The 26,219-nt window shown below is 42.4% G+C and overlaps 1 protein-coding gene across 6 annotated transcripts in view; it reads left to right on the top strand.

The window, feature by feature from the left end:
- Nucleotides 1-26,219, top strand: part of inpp4b (inositol polyphosphate-4-phosphatase type II B) — a 784,892-nt gene that overhangs the window by 371,552 nt on the left and 387,121 nt on the right. For all 6 annotated transcript variants that reach the window (XM_067993821.1, XM_067993786.1, XM_067993776.1 and 3 more), the window contains exon 7: nt 9,381-9,497. In XM_067993821.1, coding sequence (XP_067849922.1) covers nt 9,381-9,497 — 117 coding nt within the window. The remainder of the gene's footprint in view (nt 1-9,380; nt 9,498-26,219) is intronic.

A 26,219-nucleotide genomic window follows, 5' to 3' on the forward strand; every position in this document is an offset into this window, starting at 1 on the left:
ACTCGCAGCATTGCAGTCTCTAGGTGTGATTGACAGGGGAGTTACCCAATCATCTCCATTCTGGCTGGGAATAGTGGTGTCACCATGTGCAGTTGACTTCTGGGGCTTAAATAACTTTTTGGTGTCTGTGTCCTAATATTTTTAAAAACCTCACATTCTAACCCACAAAGATCATAAGAGTCTGCCAACACCAAGGTGCTAGATGTCTTTCTGACTGACCAGACATTGGTAATGAAAAGCCAAATCTTGCCAAATAAACCACTTCCTGTTCCACATATTAATTACTATTGATTTGTTTACGGAATCACAACTCAGCATGGGGCTATCCTTAGCTGCTAAGACATTTTAGACAACTCTTGCACAGAATACATTTTAAAATCATGGTATCATTGTAGGTACTGCACGGGAGGAGGACATTTGGCCCATCATGCCTTTGCCGGCTCTTTGAAAGAGCTAAATGATTAGTCCCAATCACCTGCTCTTTCTCCATAGCCCTGTATTTTTTTCCCCTTCAAGTATTTATCTAATTCCCTTTTGAAAGTTACTATTGAATCTGCTTCTACCACCCTCTCAGGCAGTGCATTTCAGATCATTACAACTCGGTGCATTAAAAAAATGTTTCCTCATGTCGTCTCCGGCTCTTTTGCCAGTCACCTCATATCTGTATCCTCTGTTTACCAACCCTCTGCCACTCGAAACAGTTTCTCCTTATTTATTCTGTCAAAACCCTTCATGATTTTGAACCCCTCTATCAAATCTCCCCTTAACCTTCTCTGTTGTAAGGTGGACAACTCCAGCTTCTCCATTCTCTCCACATAACTGAAGTCCCTCATCCCTGGTTCCATTCTAGTAAAGACTTGTTTCCAAGTCTTTCCCACGGGGAAATGACCAAAGAATCCTGCACGGTAACAACTTTATTTTGGACGTTAAAAATTTCAATTAAGGAGGAAAGAATGGGGGGATCTAAAATTTTCAGGAGACATTTTGTGGGGAAAATTCACTCATTCGGTGGATAGGTTGTGCAATTACAGCGTGATAAGTTTACAGAGCCAAAAGCTATTGTAAATGTATACATAGGAATTTATAATGGTAGAAAGTTGACATAAAAGCGCGACGAAAATATGACAACAGGAAATGAGGCTTCTCACCAGCAGGGGGGGCCTGATATCGCGTGAATGCCTCGCACCTCTTAAAGGCAGCCTGCACCTCTTAAAGGCAGCCTGCACCTCTTAATAGCAGCCAGCACACCTTATGTGCAAAATATAAGATACGGGTCCGCATGGAGTCTGAATGGAGGTCAGATATTGCACACATAAAACACAGATGCAGGTCCTGTCCCTATGTTTACAACTGATGAGTTATGTTAAAACATTGAATAAAGGTTGCGCACTACTAAACCCCACATCCTCCAATCTGCATGGCCGACCTCGCCAATCTGAATTTTTATCAGGCCTGCGAGAGAGCGTGCACGAAGGTCCTCTGCTGATGCACTAGGGGCCTTGGTGCAAGAGGTGGACAGAAGGAGGGGCATCCTATATCCATAGGGGGGGGCAAGAGGCCCTCCAGACATATGCTCCTGAAGCAGTGGGAGGCAGTAGGGGATGAAGTCAATGCCAGGCGCATAGCACCATGAACATGGATGCAGTGCAGGAAGAAGTTCAATGCTTTGACACGAGTAGTCAAAGTGAACGAGATCAACTGTCAAGTGGCGTCTCCTACCAACTGCACCACTAGCTGCATCCACTGCTTCATGCACTACACCCCCCATCAGCCACCTACCAACAAACTCTTTCAATCAGCACTCAACTCTTCCAATCAGATACTTCCTCTCACCCTCACACATTACCACTGTTGCAAGCCGTACACACACAACTCAAAGGTCACACACACTGGCAGCATTGCAACCATGACAGCCGCATCACCCAAACATCCTGCAGGACACTCACTGACACACATCCCACTTTCTCGCTGGAGAAGGTGGCGCATAACAGGAGGCAGCAAGTGGCAGTGGCATTTAGCCCCTTGAGCCTGTTCCGCCATTCAGTGAGATCATGGTTGATCTGTGACCTAACCCCATATACCCGCCTTAGCCCCATACCCCTTAATACCCTTGGTTAACAAAAATCTATCAATCTCAGATTTAAAATTAACAATTGAGCTTGCATCAACTGCCGTTTGCAGAAGAGCGTTCCAAACTTCTACCATCCTTTGCGTGTAGAAGTGCTTCCTAACTTCACTCCTGCAAGTTCTGGCTCTAAATTTTAGTCTATGTCCCCCAGTCCTGGTATTCAAGTATAGGAGACCTCCAAAAACAGGTACAAATGCATCAGCAGCCAGAAGCAATAATCCAGAAACTAATCTATAAATCCTGCACAGTCCCTTTAAATAGCGTTGGTGGGGGGGGGAGGGGGGAGGCCCTCCACATGTTCAGCTGTTCGTGGTTAATACAACACGTTGGCTGGAGCGTTGTGTGCCAAAATGGTATCTATCCCTTTAAATCAACGTTGCATACTGATCTAAGACATATTCTCCTTACTTTACATGGTACTGGCGTTCGTTATCTGCGCAAGCACCTTTACCAAGCTGGCATCCGGTGCGCATCACGCTAGAAATGTACGCACACATTCCAGACGCCATTTTGGGACCTTAGGAGGCCACGTAGCCCCTACAAAACGGGCGCTATGCAACTAAATTTATAGCCCTATGTGTCTCAATTTAGCTCTGACCTATGCAGCACAGGCACTGATAAGCATGGGTTTGATGCAGGTTGGTATAAGCATTTTTTTTGTTCATTCTGTTGTTTGCTATATATAATGAGATAAATGTTTTCTTACTGAGCAACTGTAAATAGCTACGAGTATTATTGAACTTACTGGCAACAATTAAATGGACTTAAAGGCAACATTGAAATTAATATTGATAAAATGGAAACTTTGCTGAACATTCCAGGAAGAAGTCCAATAAATCATAATGAGAGTAATTCTCCAAGGGGGAAAAATAATTGTTTCAAATGTTAACTTGGCATGACTAGACACATGCAGTAAAGAGCATTTTGTCAAGTTCGCTTTCAAACACATTAATAAGGAAAACAAATCTACATGTTTTATATGAGGCAATTTGCTGGTGAGTAGGACCAGTTATTAATATCAACAAGTTAATCAGTAAGAAACCCATGCAACTCACAGGCTTGTGCTGCTCTTATTCCTAGTCTTACAACACCAGGTTATAGTCCAACAGTTTCATTTGAAATTACAGGTTTTCGGAGGAAGCCTCCGAAAGCTTGTGATTTCAAATAAAACTGTTGGACTATAACCTGGTGTTGTAAGACTCCTTACATTTGTCCACCCCAGTCCATCACCGGCATCTCCACATCATGGCCTTATTCCTAGCAACAAGGAAGTCCACCCTTTCGCTGTGACACCCAACGCTCTCTTCAACAAAAGCTGGCTTTACATTGGCCTTAGAAAGACGCTTTCACCGCCTGTTTCCGTGGCATGGGCCTTGTGCACCCAGCAACAATCCCTTAGTAAACTTATATGGTTTCCTGAGGCTCTCAGGTCGTTCGGAATTCATGCCTCCCCATAATTGATGTTACTTGAGTGGCGTGGCAGAGAGAGAAAGAAATCATACTCCAGTATCTTTATGCTGATAAGGAACAGCCATTTTTTAAATGAAGAAACTTAAGTTATGGATATCATATTCTTCTTTAAAAAGAAGAAATGCTTTTTAAAAAAAAAATGTACTTCCCCTTGACTTTCCTTCCCCTTTTAATCCATTTCATTTATGGTATTGTACTGGAGACATTTTTCGACTTCAGCCAGGCGATATAAATTTCTTTGTGTTGCAGCTACTTTGGAGTAATTCACAAGTGTGCTTTTTGTCCTTTGACACACTTATAACATCAATCTAAAAAAGTGAAGGATCAATAATTCTATTCTAAAAATGTGAAACTGTTAATGAGACAGTCAAAAGAAACTTCCATCTAACTCTGTCAATGGGGATGGGGGAGGGATGAAGTGGATGAGTTGTAGGATGGCGTCCGGAGATTGGCTGTTGTTGGTGTTGAGTATTGATGCTGTCGCAGCGATGCAGTCATCGTGGGGGATATTGGTGTAGAGTGCCGAGACGTCAATCGTGGTGAGAAGTGTTCCTGGTTCAACAGGTCCGTGGGTACTGAGTTTTTGTAGAAAGTCTGTAGTGTCGCGACAGAAGCTGGGGGTTCCCTGCACGATGGGTTTCAGGATGCCCTTGATGCCCTCCTACAACTCATCCGCTTCATCCTGGATCACAATGTCTTCACCTTCAATAACCAGTTCTTTACCCAAACACACGGAACAGCCATGGGGACCAAATTCGCACCCCAATACGCCAACATTTTCATGCACAAGTTCGAGCAGGACTTCTTCACTGCACAGGACCTCCAACCAACACTATACACCAGATACATCAACGACATTTTCTTTCTATGGACCCACGGTGAGGAATCACTAAAGAGACTACACGATAACATCAACAAGTTCCATCCCACCATCAAGCTCACCATGGACTACTCCTCAGAATCAGTTTCTTTCTTGGACACACGAATCTCCATCAAAGACGGGCACCTCAGCACCTCACTCTACCGCAAGCCCACGGACAACCTCACGATGCTCCACTTTTCCAGCTTCCACCCTAACCACGTCAAAGAGGCCATCCCCTATGGACAGGCCCTGCGAATACACAGGGTCTGCTCAGACGAGGAGGAACGCGATGGACACCGACAGACGCTGAAAGACGCCCTAGTAAGAACGGGATATGATGCTCGACTCATCGATCGACAGTTCCGACGGGCCACAGCGAAAAATCGCGTAGACCTCCTCAGAAGACTAACACGGGACGCAACCAACAGAGTACCCTTCGTCGTCCAGTACTTCCCCGGAGCGGAGAAACTACGCCATGTTCTCCGCAGCCTTCAACATGTCATCAATGAAGACGAACACCTCGCTATGGCCATCCCCACACCTCCACTACTCGCCTTCAAACAGCCACCCAACCTCAAACAAACCATCGTTCGCAGCAAATTACCCAGCCTTCAGGAGAACAGCGTCCACGACACCGCACAACCCTGCCACGGTAACCTTTGCAAGACATGCCAGATCATCGACACAGATACCACCATCACACGAGAGGACACCACCCACCAGGTGCACGGTTCATACTCCTGTGACTCGGCCAACGTTGTCTACCTCATACGTTGCAGGAAAGGATGCCCCAGAGCATGGTACATTGGCGAGACCATGCAGACGCTGCGACAACGGATGAACGGACACCGCGCAACAATCGCCAAACAGGAGGGTTCTCTCCCTGTCGGGGAACACTTCAGCAGTCATGGACATTCAGCCACCGACCTTCGGGTAAGCATACTCCAAGGCGGCCTTCGAGACACACGACAACGCAAAATCGTCGAGCAGAAATTGATAGCCAAGTTCCACACCCATGAGGACGGCCTCAACCGGGATCTTGGGTTCATGTCACACTACACGTAACCCCACCAGCGAACAAATGTTATCTGTTTTTAATATAACGGGTCATTGACTGTCTTCCTTCTCTCTCTCTCTTTTTTTTGGGGGTTTGTATATTCGGTGGCCTTTTTAGGTGACACCTTTCTGTCTGCTCACTGTGATTGCCTTGGCAACGGGCAGTAATCACCAGGCATTGTTCTGTGATTTTCAAATGCGAAGGATTCGAAAATGTCATTTCCATACCGTTCACCTGACGAAGGAGGAAGCCTCCGAAAGCTTGTGGAATTTAAAATAAATTTGTTGGACTATAACTTGGTGTTGTAAAATTGTTTACAACTGATATTGGAAACAGTGCTTTGTCAAGGTATATTTACCAGGGCACGAAATGCTCTCTTTATGTTGATGTTTAGAGGTTGGATCAGACCCCAAATTCAATCTCCATTTATCAGTATAAATGTTGTATTTATACATGCCAAATCTATGTCAGGTTTAAACAGATCAAACTGAGGTAGAATTCATCTTACTACTAATTTGGATGCACACCAATATAAACCGTAGGCATCCAACCCATACCAGCTGCTACATCTGCTTCATAATACCAGCCATCTATTCTGGCTGTCGTGTAATAAATCACAGCAGCTCCCCCCTCCCACATGAAAAAAATTCAAAATTTGTGAACATACAAAGGCAGCTTTTGTGTGCATAAGCAAGTGAATATTGAAATTAAATTATAGTAAAGGAGCTGTTCCACAACCATTGCACTTGATCCACCCACATGACTTATGGTGTTGGGTCTTAGTATTAATGTGGTATTAAGCAGACCATCGGAACTCTGTGGGAGGGAAACCGAAAGCAAGAGTCGCCATAGTGCAGGTCTGTAAAAGTTTTTTGTAAATGCATTAGCTCCTAATGACCGGGAGAAGCTGTTGTAAGAAATCTGTCATAAATTGGCAGACTGCTAGGCTACAATTGGGCTGAAAATAGCATGCTTTACTGTATCTCCGACTCTTAATGTAAAGCCAGCCAGACCCCTTGTAAGCTTTTCAAACTTCACACAGCAGTGAGGCCCACTTACATTTTCTGCAGCAAGACTACACTGTGACAGGGTAATGTGTTGCCGATAGCCTTCTGTTCATGCTTCTAGAAATGTGGCTCATTCTCTGCGCAGTGCTGCTTTTGGTAGAATTGGTATTCAGTGTGAATAAATGACAGCTTGGAATATAATATATTCATTGTTTGCTGCTGATGAAATGTAAATACTGATATTTACTGTGATGTGCTGTGTTTAGCTGCAAGGTGTCTTATAATTTATAGATGATGTAAAAGTAAACAGTGTTCGTATTATCTGTAATTATGCACAAAGTCTTGTTTAGCTTAATGCTAGAGCAAGGTATGTATGCATGTACATCCAAGTATAATATAAAATTAGAATCCTTTTCCTCTATTCTCTCAGATGGTTATAAAGAGGCTGGGCTGTTACTTCCGTTAAATCCAATTAACCATCTTTGTAATATAGATGTTGGTGTGGCACTGAGCTCTTGCAGATCAGAAATGTTCCAAATTGCCCAAGGTCTCTATTGATTTAGCTGATCTTGGGACAGTTATTGGTAAGGACACTATTGTTGGTCTTAGCATCTCTGTAAGGAGTCTTACAACACCAGGTTATAGTCCAACAGTTTTAAAACTGTTGGACTATAACCTGATGTTGTAAGACTCCTTACATTTGTCCACCCCAGTCCATCACCGGCATCTCCACATCTTAGCATCTCTGGACTAAGAAAGGCAAAAGACCACCCCAGTTTCTGCCCTTGATCACTTAAGGTGATCTCTGCTAGAAAGAAGATGTGTGTAAAAAAAAAAGATGAGCACAGGATCAGGCTCAACAGTGATGTCCGCTGTCCTCCACGGTGGAATAGCCTGCCAACACTTACTATATAAGCACAGAAGGAATAATCACTTAGGTGAGGCACCCAATGGCTGACAGTGCCAGTGGACCTGTATTCCATCAAGAGTTATCAATATTTGGAGAGGAAGGGTAAGGGGAGAACATTGGGGAAAGGGGTGAAACAAATATTTCTGCTTGAATTAATGGTGGACAGGTAAATACTAAGGGAATGTGGGTGGGGAGAGAGGAGAAAATTGCAAAAAAACAACTTGCATCCTTCAGTAATTCCCATACTGTTGAATAAAAATGAGTTTCTGCATTCCTTACAAAGTGTGTTTCCTGCCAGCTGACATGGATATGTAATGTGTGGCTTCATTGTCTATTTTCTCTGCTGAAGAAAGGATGTGTGAGACTAGGCAGAGATCTAAGTGGAAAGGTAACACCATCGAAAGAAAATAAATAAAAGCTTGAATATGAAACACTGTAAAGAAATAGTACACTCACGAATGCATATTTACAGTATAACTAGGATATGAAAATGGTGGTTGCAGAATTAATCTCGGTTAACATTTAACTGTTGGTTCCTCCTAATGTTTCAGCTGGTTAATGTAGTAAGTAACTGGATCATATAGACAAGGAAGCATCCAGGTTCAATCCCCAGTCTATGCTTTGTTAGCTGATGGCTACAGTACCCTTGGGTTAGGGAAGGGAGACATTGGCCAGGATTCCCTCTCCTGATGGATATCCAGCGATCCCTACTGGAAAACGCGTGTGTGGATGTCAGGTGAGAAGAAGGTTGGGCTCAGCTGTGACTTTCCCCTTTGGTTGAGCAGTCTACTGAAACTCACTGTCAGCATTTACACATAAACAATAGCCGTTCAGGTGAGGTACCAGGAGGTGCCACTGCCCTGTGGAACTGTACCCTAGGAAGGTAAGGAAGAGGGGAAGAGACAAAATTGGTAGAACAAAAATCTAACGTAAATTTCAAAGAAACCTTTTTAAAAATCAAATGGTTCTAAGTGGAATCTCAACCTTTATTCAATGTAAAAATATTTACTTTAAATGTGATGGATGAGACTTCATGTAACTAACTCATGGATGGTTTGAAAACTTGAAAGTTCATTTTGTGAATTTGACCTCATTTGCATGTTACGTAAAAGTTGTATCTGGCATATCATCTAAATAGAGTAAAAACTCACTAGCCTCCCCAAAAGCTTTTTGATATAGTTAGGTGAGAGTAAATGAGAAAGCCTGCTAGAGCAAATGTTTTATAATATGTCAGCGTTTGGTTTCGGATAAGATGAAGCTGAAACCAAAATATTGGTCTGGTAAACGTCCCAATGGTCACATGTCTGGAGTTTTTTTTCCCCCAATGAGATCTCATATTCCATTTACTGATCTGCCAGGAAAAAGCACTTTTAAAATTGACCTAAACCTTTAACTACAAAGCTAAACCTTTCTCCTGCGGGGTTTAAAATTAGAATGACAGTTGCGCCAGCAACAAGCAGAGGCTCAGTGGGTACAATTAGAATTATAAAATCAACATTCCACGTGAGTATAGCGGGGGCTTAACAGTGCTGCAGTATCTAATCTGAGTGCTGATATTAGCTCCACAGTGACCAAATTATTACCACAGTTACAATAAAGAAGGAAGTGGATTTGTTCCAAACATATCATTATTAGCATAAAGTGTATTTAAAGGAACACTGACACAAATGACAAATGGGGACAAAGTCATTTGAGGGCACTGCCAAACACATGGTAAGCTGCTGCTTGAGTAATGATGGGTTTCAGGGTGATCGTGAGTCTATAAAGACTAGAGGTAATGTTGTTAATACTGAGTGGCTTTCTCTGATTTAGTTGCTTTTTACTGAGTTGCAGCTTTTAAAACTTCCTTTTTATTTTTTGGTACATTCATCTGTCATTTCTTTCTATGCTACTCTGTGCACAGCTGTTAGCTTACTGAGACAGGCTTGTTTGCTTGTGGCACACAGGGAACAAGAGATCCAGTGTTTCTGACTGGCGTTACTTTCCCACCGGGCTATCCCATTTATGAGGCGACGCGGGTGAAGCTAACGGTCTACGATGTCAAGGAGAAATCCCAAGAAACCGTGAGTATTTAACTCCTTTCGTGAAACATAACTTCTTGATACATAAAAACTTAAAGCCTGAAAATTTCAATTTTTTTTAAAAAAAGGTCTTCAAGCAGTCTATTAATATATATTTACTCAGCTGGCAGTTTATGCCACTACATTGAGTTAAACAGATTATAGTATATCTGGCACAGCACATCAGATGAGAAGCAGTCCATGTCTAGCTTTTGTATTTAATATTGTGCAGCTGTCTTGTCGAGGAGTAATAATTGAATCTCACAAACATACGGAAAGCACTGACGTTCTCCAGTCAGGAAAAAAACATTGCATCAGTCTGAAAATGACCAAATTTCATTGCAGATGTATCCACACCCTCCTTTTCATTCCAAAAGAGAATTATTTCATGGATTCTTAGATTCCAATTTAATTAAGAAGACTGCATCACTTTTATTACCAGCTTGTGACATTGTCAACAAAAATGCCATGTTTCTTGTGCTGTCATTTTATTAACTACTTGTTGGAAAACCTCATAACAATATTTTAGTGTTATTTAAAAACAGAAGAGCATAAAGCGCATAGCATTATTAAAGGAAAGTTTTCCTGTGATTCATTTTCATCACATTGAAGTGAATGAATTGTGTTCCTGCTATGCTGCAGATTCAAAAGAAAATGCTGAACTCAAGAGCTTTGTGGAAATGGATAAACAGCCAGTTTCTTATGTTTATATTAGTTCCCAATGTGACTCCAGTAACCTGATGTTGGGTAATGGTCTCGTTTACATTTCTGCAGACCTGGCCCTTTTATATCCAGTTCTAAGGGTAGGATGAAACTGATGTGTTGCCATCAAGTTTCCACATAGTTACCTGTCATCACTCAAATTAAGGAAGTTAAGGGAGGTCAATGGCTCGCTCAGATCAGGCATCCATCCCCTTCACACCGCCATCATAGTTCTGAAACCCATTAGCTTTGGGAGCAAACCAGCATAAGTGGCATGAGGTTCACTCCATAGTGCAGTCTGTATCATTTTTGCTTGTTAAATTATTTAATTATGAATAAACTTGAATTAAAGGGGTATAGTTTCCTTATGGGAAGGGGTTCTTTGGAACAGTTCTGTTCTGAAAACTAACATGATATCGGCATCACTATCTTGCTTCTATGTTGCGTACTTACTACAGCAGACAATATATCTGCTGTACTAACTTTTGCAAAGTAGTTTACAGCTGATTGTAAAATTTTATAGTGTCAAGACACAACCGATAACTCAAATGGCACTACCTCACAAGCCACGTCATTCCACACTCATACAAACATACGGACATGTCGGACAGGAAAAGGTCAGCTGGTTCATCTAGCCTGTCCCACAAAGTATAGACACAGCCTACCCACCTGGAGCCGTGTAATCTCCTGGGAGAGGAAAAAAAAGATTAAAATCCAGGTCAATTATGAAAGAAAATCTGCTCTGACCCCCTTTGGAGATCAAAACTAGTGCAGGACAGCACATCCACCCTGAGTTATATTAGAGAATACCTACCTCTTGTATGACGTGATCTCCATCCCAGCCAGAAGTTCCACCTCTCAAAGTGTTCACCATCCGAGCTGGCAACCTATTCCACAGGTCTATTATTCCCTGGGAAAAGAAGACCTGCCCTACATCCAACGTAGTTCTGCCCTTGTGTAACTTGTAAGCTTGACCCCTGGTCCTCCCTAACTCATACAGTTGAAATAATTTGTCCATGTGAACACAATCTAGTCCCTTCATTATTTTATAAACCTTGATCAAATCCCACTTGAGGCTACGCTTCTCTAAAATATATAGACCCAGCTCTTTAAGCCTATCTGGTTAGCAAGAATCAATCTTGTGGCCCTCCTCTGCACTCTTTGCATAGCCTCAATATCCCCCACCATATGAGGAGACCAAAAACTGGACAGTATTCAAAATTAGGTTCAACCAAGGTCTTGTAAAATGACAAAATGGTATGTTAGTTTTGTAGTGAATTATCCTGTGAATACGATCTACTATCCTGTTAGCTTTAGATATAGCTTCACGGCATTGGTCATGAATATTTAGAGAGTTATGTACTATAACACCCAGGTCTTCTTGTTTCACCACTGGCTTCAATTCTGTTCCCTGTAGGGTGTATGTATATTTAGCATTAGACCTGTGTAACATTACACTGTTCTAAGTTAAACAAACATGGGCCCATTCCCCAACACATTGAGATCTGCTTGCAGTAGTTTAGCATCTTCTACTGTCTTAACACTCGCGCATAGCTTTGTATTGTCCATAAACTTGCGGATAATTTCTCCAACACCTACATCTAGGTCATTACTGAAGATAGTAAAGAGCAAAGATCCAAACACTAATCCATGTGGGACACCACTGGTAACTTGTCCGCAAGCAGATCCAAATCCATTGACAACCATTGCTTACGAGCATTCAGTCAATTCTTAATCCACCGCAGCAGGTTATCACTAATTCCACAAGATTCTATCTTGCATAGTAGCCTCTTGTGAGATGCCTTATCAAAGGCTTTCTGAAAGTCCAGGTAGACAATGTCTATCAGGTTGCCCTCATCCACTAGCCTAGTGACCTTTTCAAAAAATTCAATCAAATTTGAAAGACACAACCTTCTTTTCCAGAAGCTATGTTGAGTGTCCCTGATGACACCTTCTCTGTTTAAGTGGTCATTTAGAAAGAAAAGAAAGAACTTACATTTATATAGCGCCTTTCACGACCTCAGGACATCCCAAAGCGCTTTACAGCTGATGAAGTATGGGGCATCTCTTATGATATCTTCGAGCATCTTGCCAAGTACTGAAGTCAAACTAATGAGCATGTAGTTACCCGGCTCTTCCTTATCACCGTTTTTAAAAATTGGAACCAAATTAGTATCCTTCCAGTCTGAAGGAACAAACGCAGAATCTAGTGAGCTTTTAAAGATACGGGACAGGGGCTCGCATAATACCTGTCCCGTTTCTTTAAGGATCCTTGGGTGGATAGCATCTGTGCTGGTAGCCCAAACTATTTTAAGGTTCCTTATTCTATCTAAGAAGATATGTTCAACTATTTAAAAATTAACAATTTTACTGTTAACAGCACAACTTATTGCTATTAAGCATAGTCATGAACTGATGTAAAGTACTCATTTAATATCTTTGCCGTATCTTGAGAGTCTCTTCTAATCTATTCTCGAGAATCTTTCACTGGCCCAATACAGTCTTTGATGGTCCTCTAACTCTTAACATAGCAGAAAAAACATTTCCAATTACTTCCACAGTTGTCCACTATCCTCTTTTCCATTAGCCTTTTAGCTGTAACAGCAGCTTTAGTTTCCTTGAATTGTGCACAGTACTTATCTTTGTTTTCCTGGGTATTATCTAGTTTTAATCTATGAAAACATTTTTGTTTCAGTCTTATTTGTCTTTGTACATGATCAGTCAGCTACCTTGGCTTATTCTTAACTTTAGGGATGTACATGGCTTCTGTGTGTTTTAATACGCTCTTAAAAACATGCCTTTTGTATTCCGTATCAGTTCTGTCCCTACCCAGTATGGTTGATCAATTGACCTGTTTCAAATCTTCTGCCATTTTATTAAAGTTATCCCTTTTTAAAATTTGGAATTAACTGTAAAGTCTTAGTACCTTTGTTTTGCTAACCAACTGAAACCGTATAATATGGTCACTGTTTCCCAGGTGTTCCCCTGCATGGAGGTCTCCTAGGTTTACAAACCTAGTAATATATGTCATGGTTGAATCTCCACACTAACTTGGTTCTCCATTTTCCATGGAAGTATTTCTAGCAGTGCGTCCACTGATACTCTGCCCCTCAAACAGCTCCTGGACACATTTGCTCTCCACACCTGTCTCTGAACCTGAACATCAGTTCAGTGGCGCTCCAAGCTAACTCCACTCTATCTACAAGTCAACTTCACCCCACACGGGACCACTGACTTTAACTTTGGACTTTTTGTCTCCTATCTACTCTCCATTCACAAACAGGACATAACTATTCTAATCTTTGCTATGCCTATGTAACCTGAGTTTCGTGTGTGCATTTTGGCTGCCGCTCCGGACCCCAGCCCATTACTTCTATCACCCTTTACCTTTCTCTTTTTTTACCCCTCAGGCCCTTCTTTCATGTCTCTTCCCCTTTCTGTTACCCAGTCATGTTTCCTTTCATTTGTCCCATCTCGGGTACTTTTCCTACCCAAATTCCTACCCCGACCGTTCACTATTCTCGCCCTTCATACTCCCCTGCTGTCAACCCAGACTTACCTCCCCACTTGGATAAGCCCACAACTATTCTCTGCCTTTCACGGCTTTCTCCGAAGAGCCCATCAAGGCACTCGTCACTGCCTCCTTACGAGCAGCAACTCCAACTACCCCATCTTACACTCTCGCCGACCTTCCCAGCCAGTGCTTCGACTCAACTCCCTCCTGTCGCAATCACCTCCCTCCCATCAGACTCACCTCCCTCCCACCACTGACCTACCAGCAGATGATTGCATTGACATCATGGCTTTGACGGAAATTTGGTTCACAGGTGATGATACCCTCCACCTTACTGATGCCTCTCCATGTGGAAATGCCTTCCAATACCTGCTCCACTCAAACCACTGCTGTAACGATATAGCCCTTATCACCACATCTCACCTTGGTCTATCTCCCTACTCCTCTGTAACCTTCTCTTCCTTTGAGCACCTCACTTTGTTCCACCCCTCTCACCTCTCCCTTAAAATCCCCGTTGTCTACCGCCCATCCAAGCCCCACGCCAAGTTTCTTACTGAGATCCTCACTGCTTTCCTCCCTCCATTTCTGCACCGAGCGACTTCTCATCTTCGGTGATTTCAGCCTCCTTCTCAACTCATCTTGCCCTCTCTCCTCAGTTCACTGCCCTCCTGTCCTCCCTTAACCTCTCCCTCCACATAAACTCTCCTACCCATATTCACGGCCACCCCCTCAACCTTGCCATCTCATGTGGCCTCTCTATCCAGACAAGGCCATCTCTGAATACTTCCTTGTATCCCTCACCACTCACATCACCCTTCTGCATCTACCCCTGGAAAAAGCTTTTCCTCCATGTCACTTAGAACAGCACTTTCAAACCCCAACTGTTCAGCCTTTGGCCCTCAATTCGCCACGACACTTCTGCAGCCACCGATCTGCACAATCACACCCTCACCTCCACCTTTGATGACCTTGTCCTCAGTAAAACCCTTACTGTCTCCCACCCTGGTCGTTCCTCTTGGTACAGCCCCCATCTTCACTCCTTTAAGCCCAAGGGATGCAGATTTGAACGTTATGCCACACAACTGGTTAAGCCATTCATTGCCAGATCTGGCTGCACCACATCAAGCACTATCGGGCCCAGCTCTACTTTATCAAAACTGCTTACTATTCCAGGATCATCCTGGAGAGCAAAGATAACCTCAGCTTCTTTTCTCCACTACCAGCCATCTCCTTAAACCCTTCTCCCATGCCCCCACCACCCTCATCTCCAACAATAAGTGCAAGGGACTCATGGAGTTCTTTGTCACTAAGATTGAGATGATCCGTTCCCCTGCTTCCAACACATCCATCCCTTCCCCTTGCTCGCCAAGCCAAATTTCTTCCAAGGTCCCCCCCCCACCGCCTTAACTCGGAGCTCACATCCTTCTCTAGTTTCTCTCCTATCTTCCATCATTCCCTCTCCGAGCTCATCTTGTCCATGAGTCCCACTTCCTGCTCTCTCGACCCTATTCCCACTAAACTGCTGACCACCCAACTCTCCTTCCTGGCTCCATGCTAGCTAATGTTGTAAATGGTTCCCCCTCCTCAGGTACTGTCATCTTCCTTTTCAGATCTGCTGTCATCACCCCCCTCCTCAAAAAAAACACCCTTGAACTCTCTGTCCTTGCAAACCACAGCCCATCTCCAACCTCCCTTTCCTCTCCAGTCATTGAACATGTTGTCGCCTCCCAAATCCATTCCAATCTTTCCTGCAACTCCATGTTGTGGTGGTATTTTACCCTGCCACAACACTGAAACAGTCCTAATTGAAGTCAAATTACATTCAGTGTGACTGTGACCGTGGTGCACCATCTCTCCTCAGCCTTCTCTACCTGCTTGCTGCCTTGGTAACATCGAAAACACGACGTCAGGTTCCACATATTCACTGACGACACCCAGACACCCAGCTCTACCTCATGACCACCTCTCTCGACCCCTCCATGGCCTCTGTTGTCAGACTGCTTGTCCAGTCTTCCTCCAGTTAAATATCGGGAAGACAGAAGCCATTGTTTTCGGTCTCTGCAACAATCCCCCTCCCTGGCCACTGTCTTGGGCTGAACAGACTGTTCGCAACCATGGCATCCTATTTGACCCTGAGCTGAGCTTCCACCCTCGTATCCTCTCCATCACTAAGACGGCCTATTTCCACCTCCATAATATCATCCATCTCCATCCCCGCCTCAGCCTATCTGCTGCTGAAACCCTCATGGAATCATACAGCACAGAACAAGGCCATTCGGCCCATTGTGCTCTTTGAAAGAGCTGTCCAATTTCATACCACACCCCAGCTTTTTCCCCATATCCCTGCAAATTAGTCATCTTCAAGTACATGTCCAATTGCATTTTGAAAGATTCTATGGAATCTGCTTCCACCACCCGGTGCGTTTCAGATCTTAACAACATTCTGTGTGAAAAAATTTCTCCTCATTTCCCCTCAAGTTGTTTTGCAATTATTTTGAATCTATGACCTTTGGTTACTGACCTACTTGCCAGAGGAAACAGTTTGCTACGTTAAAAGCGCTATATAAATGCAAGTTGTTGTTGAAAAATACTTCATCAGGTACTGAAATTCTCTTGCTCGATTCAATCTGAATCATAAGAACATAAGAAATAGGAGCAGGAATAGGCCATATGGCCCCTCGAGCCTGGTCCACCATTCAATCAGATCATGGCTATTCTTCAACCTCAACTCCACTTTCATGCCAGATCCCCATATCCCTTGATTCCCCTACAGTCCAAAGATCTATCTAGCTCAGCCGTGAATATACCCAATGACTCATCCACAGCCCTGTAGGGTAGAGAATTCCAAAGATTCACAGCCCTTTGAGTGAAGAAATTCCTCCTTATCTCAGTCTTAAATGGCGACCCCTTATCCTGCGACTATGCCCTCTAGTTCTAGACGCTCCAGCCATGGGAAACAACCTCTCAGCAGCTACCCAGTCAAGCCCCATCAGAATCTTATATGTTTCAATGAGATTACCTCTCATTCTTCTGAACTCCAGAGAGTATAGGCCCATTCTACTCAACCCCTCCTCATAGGACAACCCTCTAATCCCAGGAATTAATCTAGTGAACCTTCATTGCTCAGCCTCTAAGGCAAGTATATCCTTCCTTAGATAAGGAGACCAAAACTGTACGCAGTACTCCAGGTGAGGTCTCACCGAAGCCCTGTACAATTGTAGTAAGACTTCCTTACTCTTCTATTCCAATCCCCTTGCAATAAAGGCCAACATGCCATTTGCTTTCCTAATTGCCTACTGTACCTGCATGCTAGCTTTTTTGTGTTTTGTACAAGGACGCCCAAGTCTCTCTGGACACCAACATTTAATAGCTTCTCACCATATAAAAAATATTCTGTTTTCTATTCTTCCTACCCAAGTGAATAACCTCACATTTCCCCACATTATACTCCATCTGCCGCCTTCTTGTCCACTCACTTAACCTGTCTATATCCTTTTGCAGACTCTGTGTTCTCCTCACAGCTTACTTTTCCACCAAGCTTTGTATCATCAGCAAACTTGGATACATTACACTCAGTCCTTTCATCCAAGTCATTAATATAGATTGTAAATAGCTGAGGCACAAGCGCTGATCCTTGCGGTACCCTACTAGGTTACAGTCTGCCAATCTGAAAATGACCCGTTTATTCCTACTCTCTGTTTTCTGTCCATTAATCAATCCTCTATCTGTACTAATATGTTACTCCCAACCCCATGAGCCCTTATCTTTTATAGCAACCTTTTAAGGGGTTAGGAAAGAGATTAACAAGCAGGACCTCAAAGGTAGTAATCTCCGAATTGCTCCTGGTGCCATGTGCCAGCGAGTATGGAAATAGGAGGAGAAATCAGATTAATCCGTGGGTGGAGAGATGGTGCAGGTGGGAGGGCTTTAGATTCCTGGGGCATTGGGACCAGTTCTGGGGTAGGTGGGACCTGTACAAGCTGGACAGATTGCATCTCAACGGAGCTGGGACCAATGTCCTCGTGGGGAGGTTCGCTAGTGCTGTGTGGGGGGTTTAAACTAATTTGGCAGGGGGATGGGCACCAGGATGTAGCATTAGAAAGGAGAAACAAGGTGCATAAAGGATTGGGAGTGAAAGACAACACTGGAATAAGAAATAGTATGGTATTGGGTGGAATCAGACTAAAAGAGAGTACAAGAAAGTCTAAGATTGGTTTACAATGCAAGTGTGTAAACGCACAAGGCGTGGTAAACAAGGTTGGTGAGCTGCAGACACAATTAGTCACATGGTAATATGATGTCATGGCGATAATGGAGACCTGGCTCGAAAAAGGGCAGGATTGGGTACTAAATATTCCTGGATAAAAGGTGTTCAGGAAAGATAGGGAAGGAAAGAAACAGGGGTGTGGGGGTGACAGTATTGATGAAGGAGAATATTGCAGTGCTGGAGAGAGAGGATGTCCTTGAAGGGTCAAGGACAGAATCTATTTGGTGAGTTAAGAAAGAATAGAGGCGCCATTACACTACTCGGCGTATTCTATAGGCCACCAACTAGTGGGAAGGATGTAGAGGATCAAATTTGCAGGGACTTTACAGAGAGGTGCAAAAACCATAGAGTAGTGATGATGGGGGACTTCAACTATCCTAATGTAGACTGGGATAGTAATAATATAAGGGGGAAAAAGGGGAGGAATTTTCTTGACCAGTACATTTCCAGCCCAACGAGGAAGGAGGCATTGCTGGATTTGGTTCCGGGGAATGAGGTGGGCCAAGTGGAGCAAGTGTCAGTGGGGGATCATTTAGAGAACAGCGATCATAGTATCATAAGGTTTAGAATAGTTATGGAAAAGGGCATGGACCATTCTAAAGTAAAAATACTCAATTGGAGGAGGGCCAGTTTCAGTGGGATGAGAACAGATCTGGCTCGGTAAATTGGAATCAAAGATTGGCAGGCAAATCTGTAATTGAACAATGAGTGGCCTTTAAGGAGGAGATGGTTTGGGCAGTCTAGGTACATTCCCACGAGGGAGAAAGCCAGAGCTCCCTGGATGACAAAAGAGTTAGATAATAAAATGAAGCAGAAAAAAAAGGCATATGACAAATGTCAGGTTGATAACACAAGTGAGAACCAGGCTGAATATAGAAAGTTCAGAGAGGAAGTGAAAAAAAAATAAGAGGGGCAAAGGGAGAGTATGAGAATAGACTGGTGGCCAACATAAAAGGGAACCCAAAAGTCTTCTATAGGCAGGTAAACAGTAAATGGGCAGTAAGAGGAAGGATGGGGCCGATCAGGGACCAAAAAGGAGATCTACTCATGGAGGCAGCGGGCATAGCCGAAGTACTAAATGAATACTTTACATCTGTCTTTACCAAGAAAGAAGATGCTACCAGAGTCTTAGTGAAGGAAAATGTGGTTGACATACTGGATGGGCTTAAAATTGATGAAGAGGAGGTACTAGAAAGGCTAGGTGTACATAAAGTAGATAAGTCACCTGGTCTGGATGGGATGCATCCTGGGTTGTTGAGGGAAGTAAGGGTGGAAATTGCGGATGTACTGGCCATAATCTTCCAAACGTCCTTAGATACGGGGGTGGTGCCAGAGGACTGGAGAATTGCAAATGTTACACCCTTGTTCAAAAAAGGGTGCAAGGATAAACCCAGCAACTATAGACCAGTCAGTTTAACCTCAGTGGTGGGGAATTTTTTAGAAACGATAATCCGGGACAGAAACTTGGACAAGTGTGGAATGACTAGGGAAAGCCGGCATGGATTTGTTAAATGCAAATTGTATTTAACTAACTTGATAGAGTTTTTTGATGAGGTAACAGAGAGGGTAGATGAGGGCAATGCAGTTGATGTGGTGTATATCGACTTTCAAAAGGCATTTGATGAAGTGCCGCATAATAGGCTTGTCATCAAGATTAAAGCCCATGGAATAAAAGGGGCTGTAGCAGCATGGATACAGAATTGGCTAAGTAACAGGAAGCAGAGAGTAGTGGTGAACGGTTGTTTTTCGGACCGGAGGGAGGTGTACCATGATGTCCCCCCAGAGGTCGGTACTAGGACCACTGCTTTTCTTAATATATATTAATGACTTGTTCGTGGGTGTACAGGGCACAATTTCAAAATTTGCAGATAACACAAAACTTGGAAGTGTAGTGAACAGTGAGGAGGATAGTGATAGACTTCAAGAGGATATAGACAGGCTGGTGGCATGGGCGGACATGTGGCAGATGAAATTTAACGCAGAAAAATGCGAGGTGATACATTTTGGTAGGAAGAATGAGGAGAAGCAGTATAAAGTTAAGGACACGAGTCTAAAAGGTGTACAGGAACAGAGAGATCTGGGGGTATATGTATACAAATCGTTGAAGGTGGTAGGGCACGTTGAGAAAGCGGTTAAGAAAGCATATGGGATCCTGGGCTTTATAAGTAGAGGCATAGAGTACAAAAGCAAGGAAGTCATGTTGAACCTTTATAAAACACTGGTTTGGCCACAACTGGAATATTGTGTCCAGTTCTGGGCACCGCACTTTAGGGAAGATGTGAAGGCCTAGAGAGGGTGCAGAAGAGATTTACTAGAATGATTCCAGGGATGAGGGACTTTAGTTACGTGGATAGACTGGAGAAGTTGGTGGTGTTCTCCTTGGAACAGAGAAGATTGAGAGGAGATTTGATAGAGGTATTCAAAATTATGAAGGGCCTAGACAGAGTTGATAGAGAGAAACTGTTCCCATTGGAGGAAGGGTCAAGAACCAGAGGACATAGATTTAAGATGATTGGCAAAAGAACCAAAGGTGACATGAGGAAAATCTTTTTTACACAGTGAGTGGTTGTGGTTGCGGGGGAGGAGTGGGACTAGCTGGAATGCTCTTGCCTAGAGCCGGCACTGACTCAATGAGCTGAATGGCTTCCTTCTGTGCTGTAATCTTTCTATGATTCTACCTGGCACCTTATCGACTGCATTTTGTAACTCCAGATATACTAAATCCACTGGTTCCCATTTATCTACCTTGCTAGTTACATCCTCAAAAACCTCTAATAAATTTGTCAAACACAATTTCCTTTTCATAAAACCATGTTGACTCTGCCTAAACATATTATGATTTTCTAAGTGCCCTGTTACCACTTCCTTAATAATGGATTCCAGCACTTTCCTGACGACTGATGTCAGGCTAATTGGCCTGTAGTTCCCTGTTTTCTCTCTCCCTCCTTTCTTGAATAGCGGGGTTACATTTGCTATCTTCCAATCTGCTGGGTCCGTTCTAGAATCTATGGAATTTTGGAAGATCATAACCAATGCATCACTATCCCTGCAGCCACCTCTTTTAGAACCCTCGGATGTAGGCCATCAGGTCCAGGGGATTTATTGGCTTTTAGTCCCATTAGTTTCTCAAGTACATTTTCTCTACTGATAATTACTTTAAGTTCCTCACTCTCATTAGCCCCTTGGTTCCCCACTATTTCTGGTATGCTTTTTGTATCTTCGACGGTGAAGACAGATACAAGATATTTGTTTAACGCATCTGCCATTTCCTTATTCCCCATTATAATTTCTCCTGTCTCAGCCTCTAGGGGACCAATATTTACTTTTGCTACTCTTTTTACCTACTTGTAGAAGCTCTTACAATCCGTTTTTATATTTCTTGTTAGTTTACCTTCATATTCTACTTTCTCCCTTTTAATCAATTTTTTGGTTGTCCTTTGCTGGTTTCTAAAACTCTCCCAATCCTCAGGCTTATTACTACTGTTGGAAACATTATAGGCCTCTTCTTTTAATCTAATACTATCCATAACTTCTTTAGTTAGCCACAGGTGGATCACTTTTCCTGTGGAGTTTTTATTTCTCAATGGAATGTATATTTGTTGAGAATATTGAAATATTTCTTTAAATGTTTGCCATTGCTTTTCAACCATCATGCCCTTTAATTTAATTTCCCAATCTACCTTAGGCAACTCGCCCCTCATACCTATATAATTGGCTTTATTTAAGTTTAAGACTCTAGTTTCGGTGTTAAGTACGTCACACTCAAACTCAATGTAAAATTCTATCATATTATGATCCCTCTTCCCCAGAGGATCCTTTTCTGTGAGATTACTAATTAACCCTGTCTCATTACACAATAGAAGATCTAAAATAGTCTGTTCCCTGGTTGGTTCCATGATGTATTGCTCTAGGAAACCGTGTCAAATGCATTCCATGAACTCGTCCTCCAAACTACTTTTGCCAATTTGATTTGCCCAGTCTATATGAAGATTAAAGTCCCCCATGATTACCACATTACCTTTGTTACAAGCTCCTATTATTTCATGATCAGTACTCTGTCCAATGGTATAGCTACTATGAGGGGGCCTATAAACTACTCCCACGAGTATTTTCTGCCCCTTGTTAGTTCTTATTTCCACCCATATTGATTCTACTTCCTGATCTTCTGAGCCAAGATTCTTTCTCACTACTGTCCTTATGTCATCCTTTATTATTAGGGCTACACCCACTTCTTTTCCATTCTGTCTGTCTTTTCTAAACGTCATGTACCCTGGAATATTTAGTTGCCAATCTTAGTCACTTTTCAACCATGTCTCTGTAATGGCTATTAGATCAAACCCTTTTATCTCTATTTGTGCAACTGATTCATCTATCTTGTGCATTCAGATAAAGAGACTTTAATTTTGACTTTTTACCATTTTTTCCTGCTTAGACCTTACTTGTTGATCTATTATTGGTAAACTCTCTGTCCTTTCCTGCCACACTCTGCTTATCTCTACCCAAATCACTACACTGCTCTGTTGCCTTGACTTTTCTCATTAGAGTTCCAAATTTCCTCTCACCCTCCCCCGCCTTTTTAGTTTAAAGCCCTATCTACAGCCCTGGTTATTCGATTCACCAGGACACCAGGAATCAACTCATGTAATTGGACCATTGTGCTCGGATTGAAGCCAGGGATGAAAGGGCTTGTAATATATTGCAAATTGTATGTCACTATTATTTTCTGTATGTCAAAGCATGTAAAAATGCATACTATTTTTCTTGATTGGGTTTGGTCTTTTTCGCAAGTTCAGACATCTGAATGGAGTAATGTGTGTCAGATTGAACTTGATTTGTTTTTACTGTGTAAATATTGCTGAAGGTTAATATTCTTTAAAACTAATCACGTGTCTTTGCACAATGCAGAAAGTGATAAAGTTGCATTGCAGTGGAATTCGGCAATTTATACATTGGAGAAGGCACATACTGTATTTATATGGGGATGAACTCAAAGTAGCTTGTTAATGTAACAGATGAAGCCATAACAAAGGTGACGATTCAAAATTAGCTGAAACAGAAAAGTTCTATCAGGTGAGGTCCAAACAAAGCTTTTTGGGGGAAAGAATTATTTTTTTTAAACTGTGTAATAGAAATGTGAAACAGGGTTGTCTTGTAACTTGTCACTGAGGCAGAAGAGACAACAATCTTATCAGTTAAGGAACATATTGGATTTGATGGGTAATGGTTCATTTTGATCCGAGGGTTTTCCCTCATCTCCTCTAACTAAAATTACAGTTAAAAGTAGTGGATTAACTTACCGCAGTACTTTCTTAGATCATTTGGGAATTGTGATCAACCTAGTGTCTTTCTGAAGTGCTCTAAGAAACCACTACTTTCTTCATAACAGTCACTCGTTATTTTAGAACTGTATGAACTGGAAGCCATTGCGCAGAAATACTTTGCAGCGACGGCATGTAGTATTGCATAAAAGACTTTGCATTGCTGACTGTTAGCATTGTTGCACAATAATGAAAAGCATTTTTTTTCAGGCAGTCTGCTTATGGGGTGATAACACAGAGGATAATGTATTTCATGGATAAACACGATTTTTAAAGCTGCACCTCCCATAGCACTAAGCTATGTAGACTAGAAATTCCTAGATTTTATTTCTGGCCACTGTCTTTTTAGCTGATTTTAACCATGGTATCATTTTGATCATGCCAATTGTCTTCAGCACCTTTGGGCTGGGGATTAGAAAGGTCAGCGAGTGTGTTCACTCCTGGTTTCTATGCATTAACTTTTCTGGAAAATGCTTCTGTGTTAATGTTAGATGATGTGGAGATGCCGGTGATGGACTGGGGTTGACAATTGTAAACAATTTTACAACACCAAGTAAAATTGTTTACAAATGTTAGATGACATCAGGATTAGCCTTAATGGTGATGCCCTACACAGTTGAATATCCAGCCAATACTCGCAGTCCCAAGCTCAAATAAGAAGAATGACCCTTTGGGTAAACCACTAGGGAACTAATAGTGGTAAAAAGAAAGTCTTGCATATATATAGTGCCTTTCACAGCTTCAATACGTCCCAAAGCACTTTACAGCTAATTAAGTACTTTTGAAGCGTAGTCACTGTTGTAATTTAGGAAACGTAGGTAATCCTTTTTACTCTAAGATAATGATTCTTGTTGGAAAGAAAGTCAGTCTTGATGACTGTGCTGGTAACTATTAAGGTAAGTATGGGAGAGAAAAGCTGTCTGACACATTTCACAGACCCAAGCAGCCATCTGGAATCAACAGGCTGCTGCTGTTGATGTTTTTGATGTTGCTGCTTCTTCAGGAGATCACCGTCTGGTGTCTGAACAAGCCAACACTGTCATATATTGTTTTTCAAATGTGATCAGTTGCAAGATTTTCCAAGCTGTCAACATTGATGTTACAAAACTTGAGGCTGTGCTAGAACATGTTCTTATTTCTCTTCAATTACTCCAGCCCCACTATTTGTACAGGATCCTTTTTGGCAATCTGGACTCCTGACCAGTGCAGCTGTGTTTGTACCAATATTGTCTCAATGCTCATGGTCTTGTCACAATTCAGCATCTTGCCAATGATCAATTTTTCCTGCCATTTAATGTGAATGGCAAACTCCGGGTGTTGGAGGTAGAATTTGCCGAACTACAAACTGACGGTGCTAACCTGTCCAGGACTCTCATCCATATAGGAGGGTAATAAATACAACACTTCCAGCTTCGTTAGGAGTTTGATTCCCCCGCTGGTTCGAGACACTCTTTTTCACTCTTCTAAACATAGAGCTGGCTCTTCTGATATGAGAGGGCACTTGACTGTTTATTAAATAAGAAAGAACTTGTATTTATGTAGCACCTTATCATGTCTGTCAGAAATGTCCCAAAGCAAGTCACTGCAGGTGAATGTGGCAGCCATTTTGTATACAGCATTGTCCCACAAAAAGCAATGATCAATTAATCTATTTTTCAGTGGTGTTTGAATGATGGAAGAACATTGGCCAGGACACAGGACAACTCCTTGCACTTTTTCATATACTGCATGAGATTTTTAACTTCCATAAGAACTACCATAGGAGGCAGAAGTTTAACTTGGTTTAACTTTTCATTTGAAGAATGGCATAACTCTCAGCACTAAACTGAAATGTTAGCTGAGATTTTTTGCTCAAGTCTTGAATTCGGGCTTAAAACCACAACCTCCTGATTCAGAGGCAAGAGTGCTACCAACTGAGCCAAGCAGACAGTATTAGTACATCATTTGGCTAGGTGCTATTCAGATAGATGAACTGGTTGACAATATTTAGTTCAGTTTTGCCATTGGTGATGGTTGGTTTGGTGTAGTACTTTCCTGGTGCTGGCTGATGCGTGTCCTCTATTTTCTTCAGGCTTAATAAGGCCATTGTTGTATGCTGCTGTGACAAATCAGGCAATAAAAAAAACTGCAGATCCTTCTGAGTGTGCATCTCTAGAGCACAGTCATTTGCAAAGAAAACCTCTCATGTGAACCTCCCATGTTATTAGGCATTTGATAAAGTCCCACATAAGAGACTGTTAGCTAAGATAGAAGCCCATGGAATTGAGGGAAAAGTACGGACTTGGTTAGGAAGTTGGCTGAGCAAAAGGCGACAGAGAGTGTGGCAGGATGTGATTAGTGGAGTCCTGCAGGGATCTGTCTTGGGGCCTCAATTATTCACAATATTTATTAACGATTTAGATGAAGGCATAGAAAGTCTCATATCTAAGTTTGCCGATGACACAAAGATTGGTGGCATTGTAAGCAGTGTAGATGAAAACATAAAATTACAAAGGGATATTGATAGATTAGGTGAATGGAATTCAGTTTAGGCAAATGTGAGGTCATCCACTTTGGACCAAAAAAGGATAGAACAGGGTACTTTCTAAATGGTAAAAAGTTAAAAGCAGCGGATGTCCAAAGGGACTTTGGGGTTCAGGAACATCGATCATTGAAGTGTCATGAACAGGTGCAGAAAATAATCAATAAGGCTAATGGAATGCTGGGCTTTATATCAAGAGGACTAGAGTACAAGGGGGCAGAAGTTATGCTGCAGCTATACAAAACCCTGGTTAGACTGCACCTGGAGTACTGTGAGCAGTTCTGGGCACCGCACCTTTAGAAGGACATATTGACCTTGGAGGGAGTGCAACGTCGGTTTACTAGAATGATACCCGGACTTCAAGGATTAAGTTACAAGGAGAGATTACACAAATTGGGGTTGT

The sequence above is a fragment of the Heptranchias perlo genome, chromosome 1 (genome assembly GCF_035084215.1).
Source record: "Heptranchias perlo isolate sHepPer1 chromosome 1, sHepPer1.hap1, whole genome shotgun sequence".
Lineage (NCBI taxonomy): Eukaryota > Metazoa > Chordata > Chondrichthyes > Hexanchiformes > Hexanchidae > Heptranchias > Heptranchias perlo.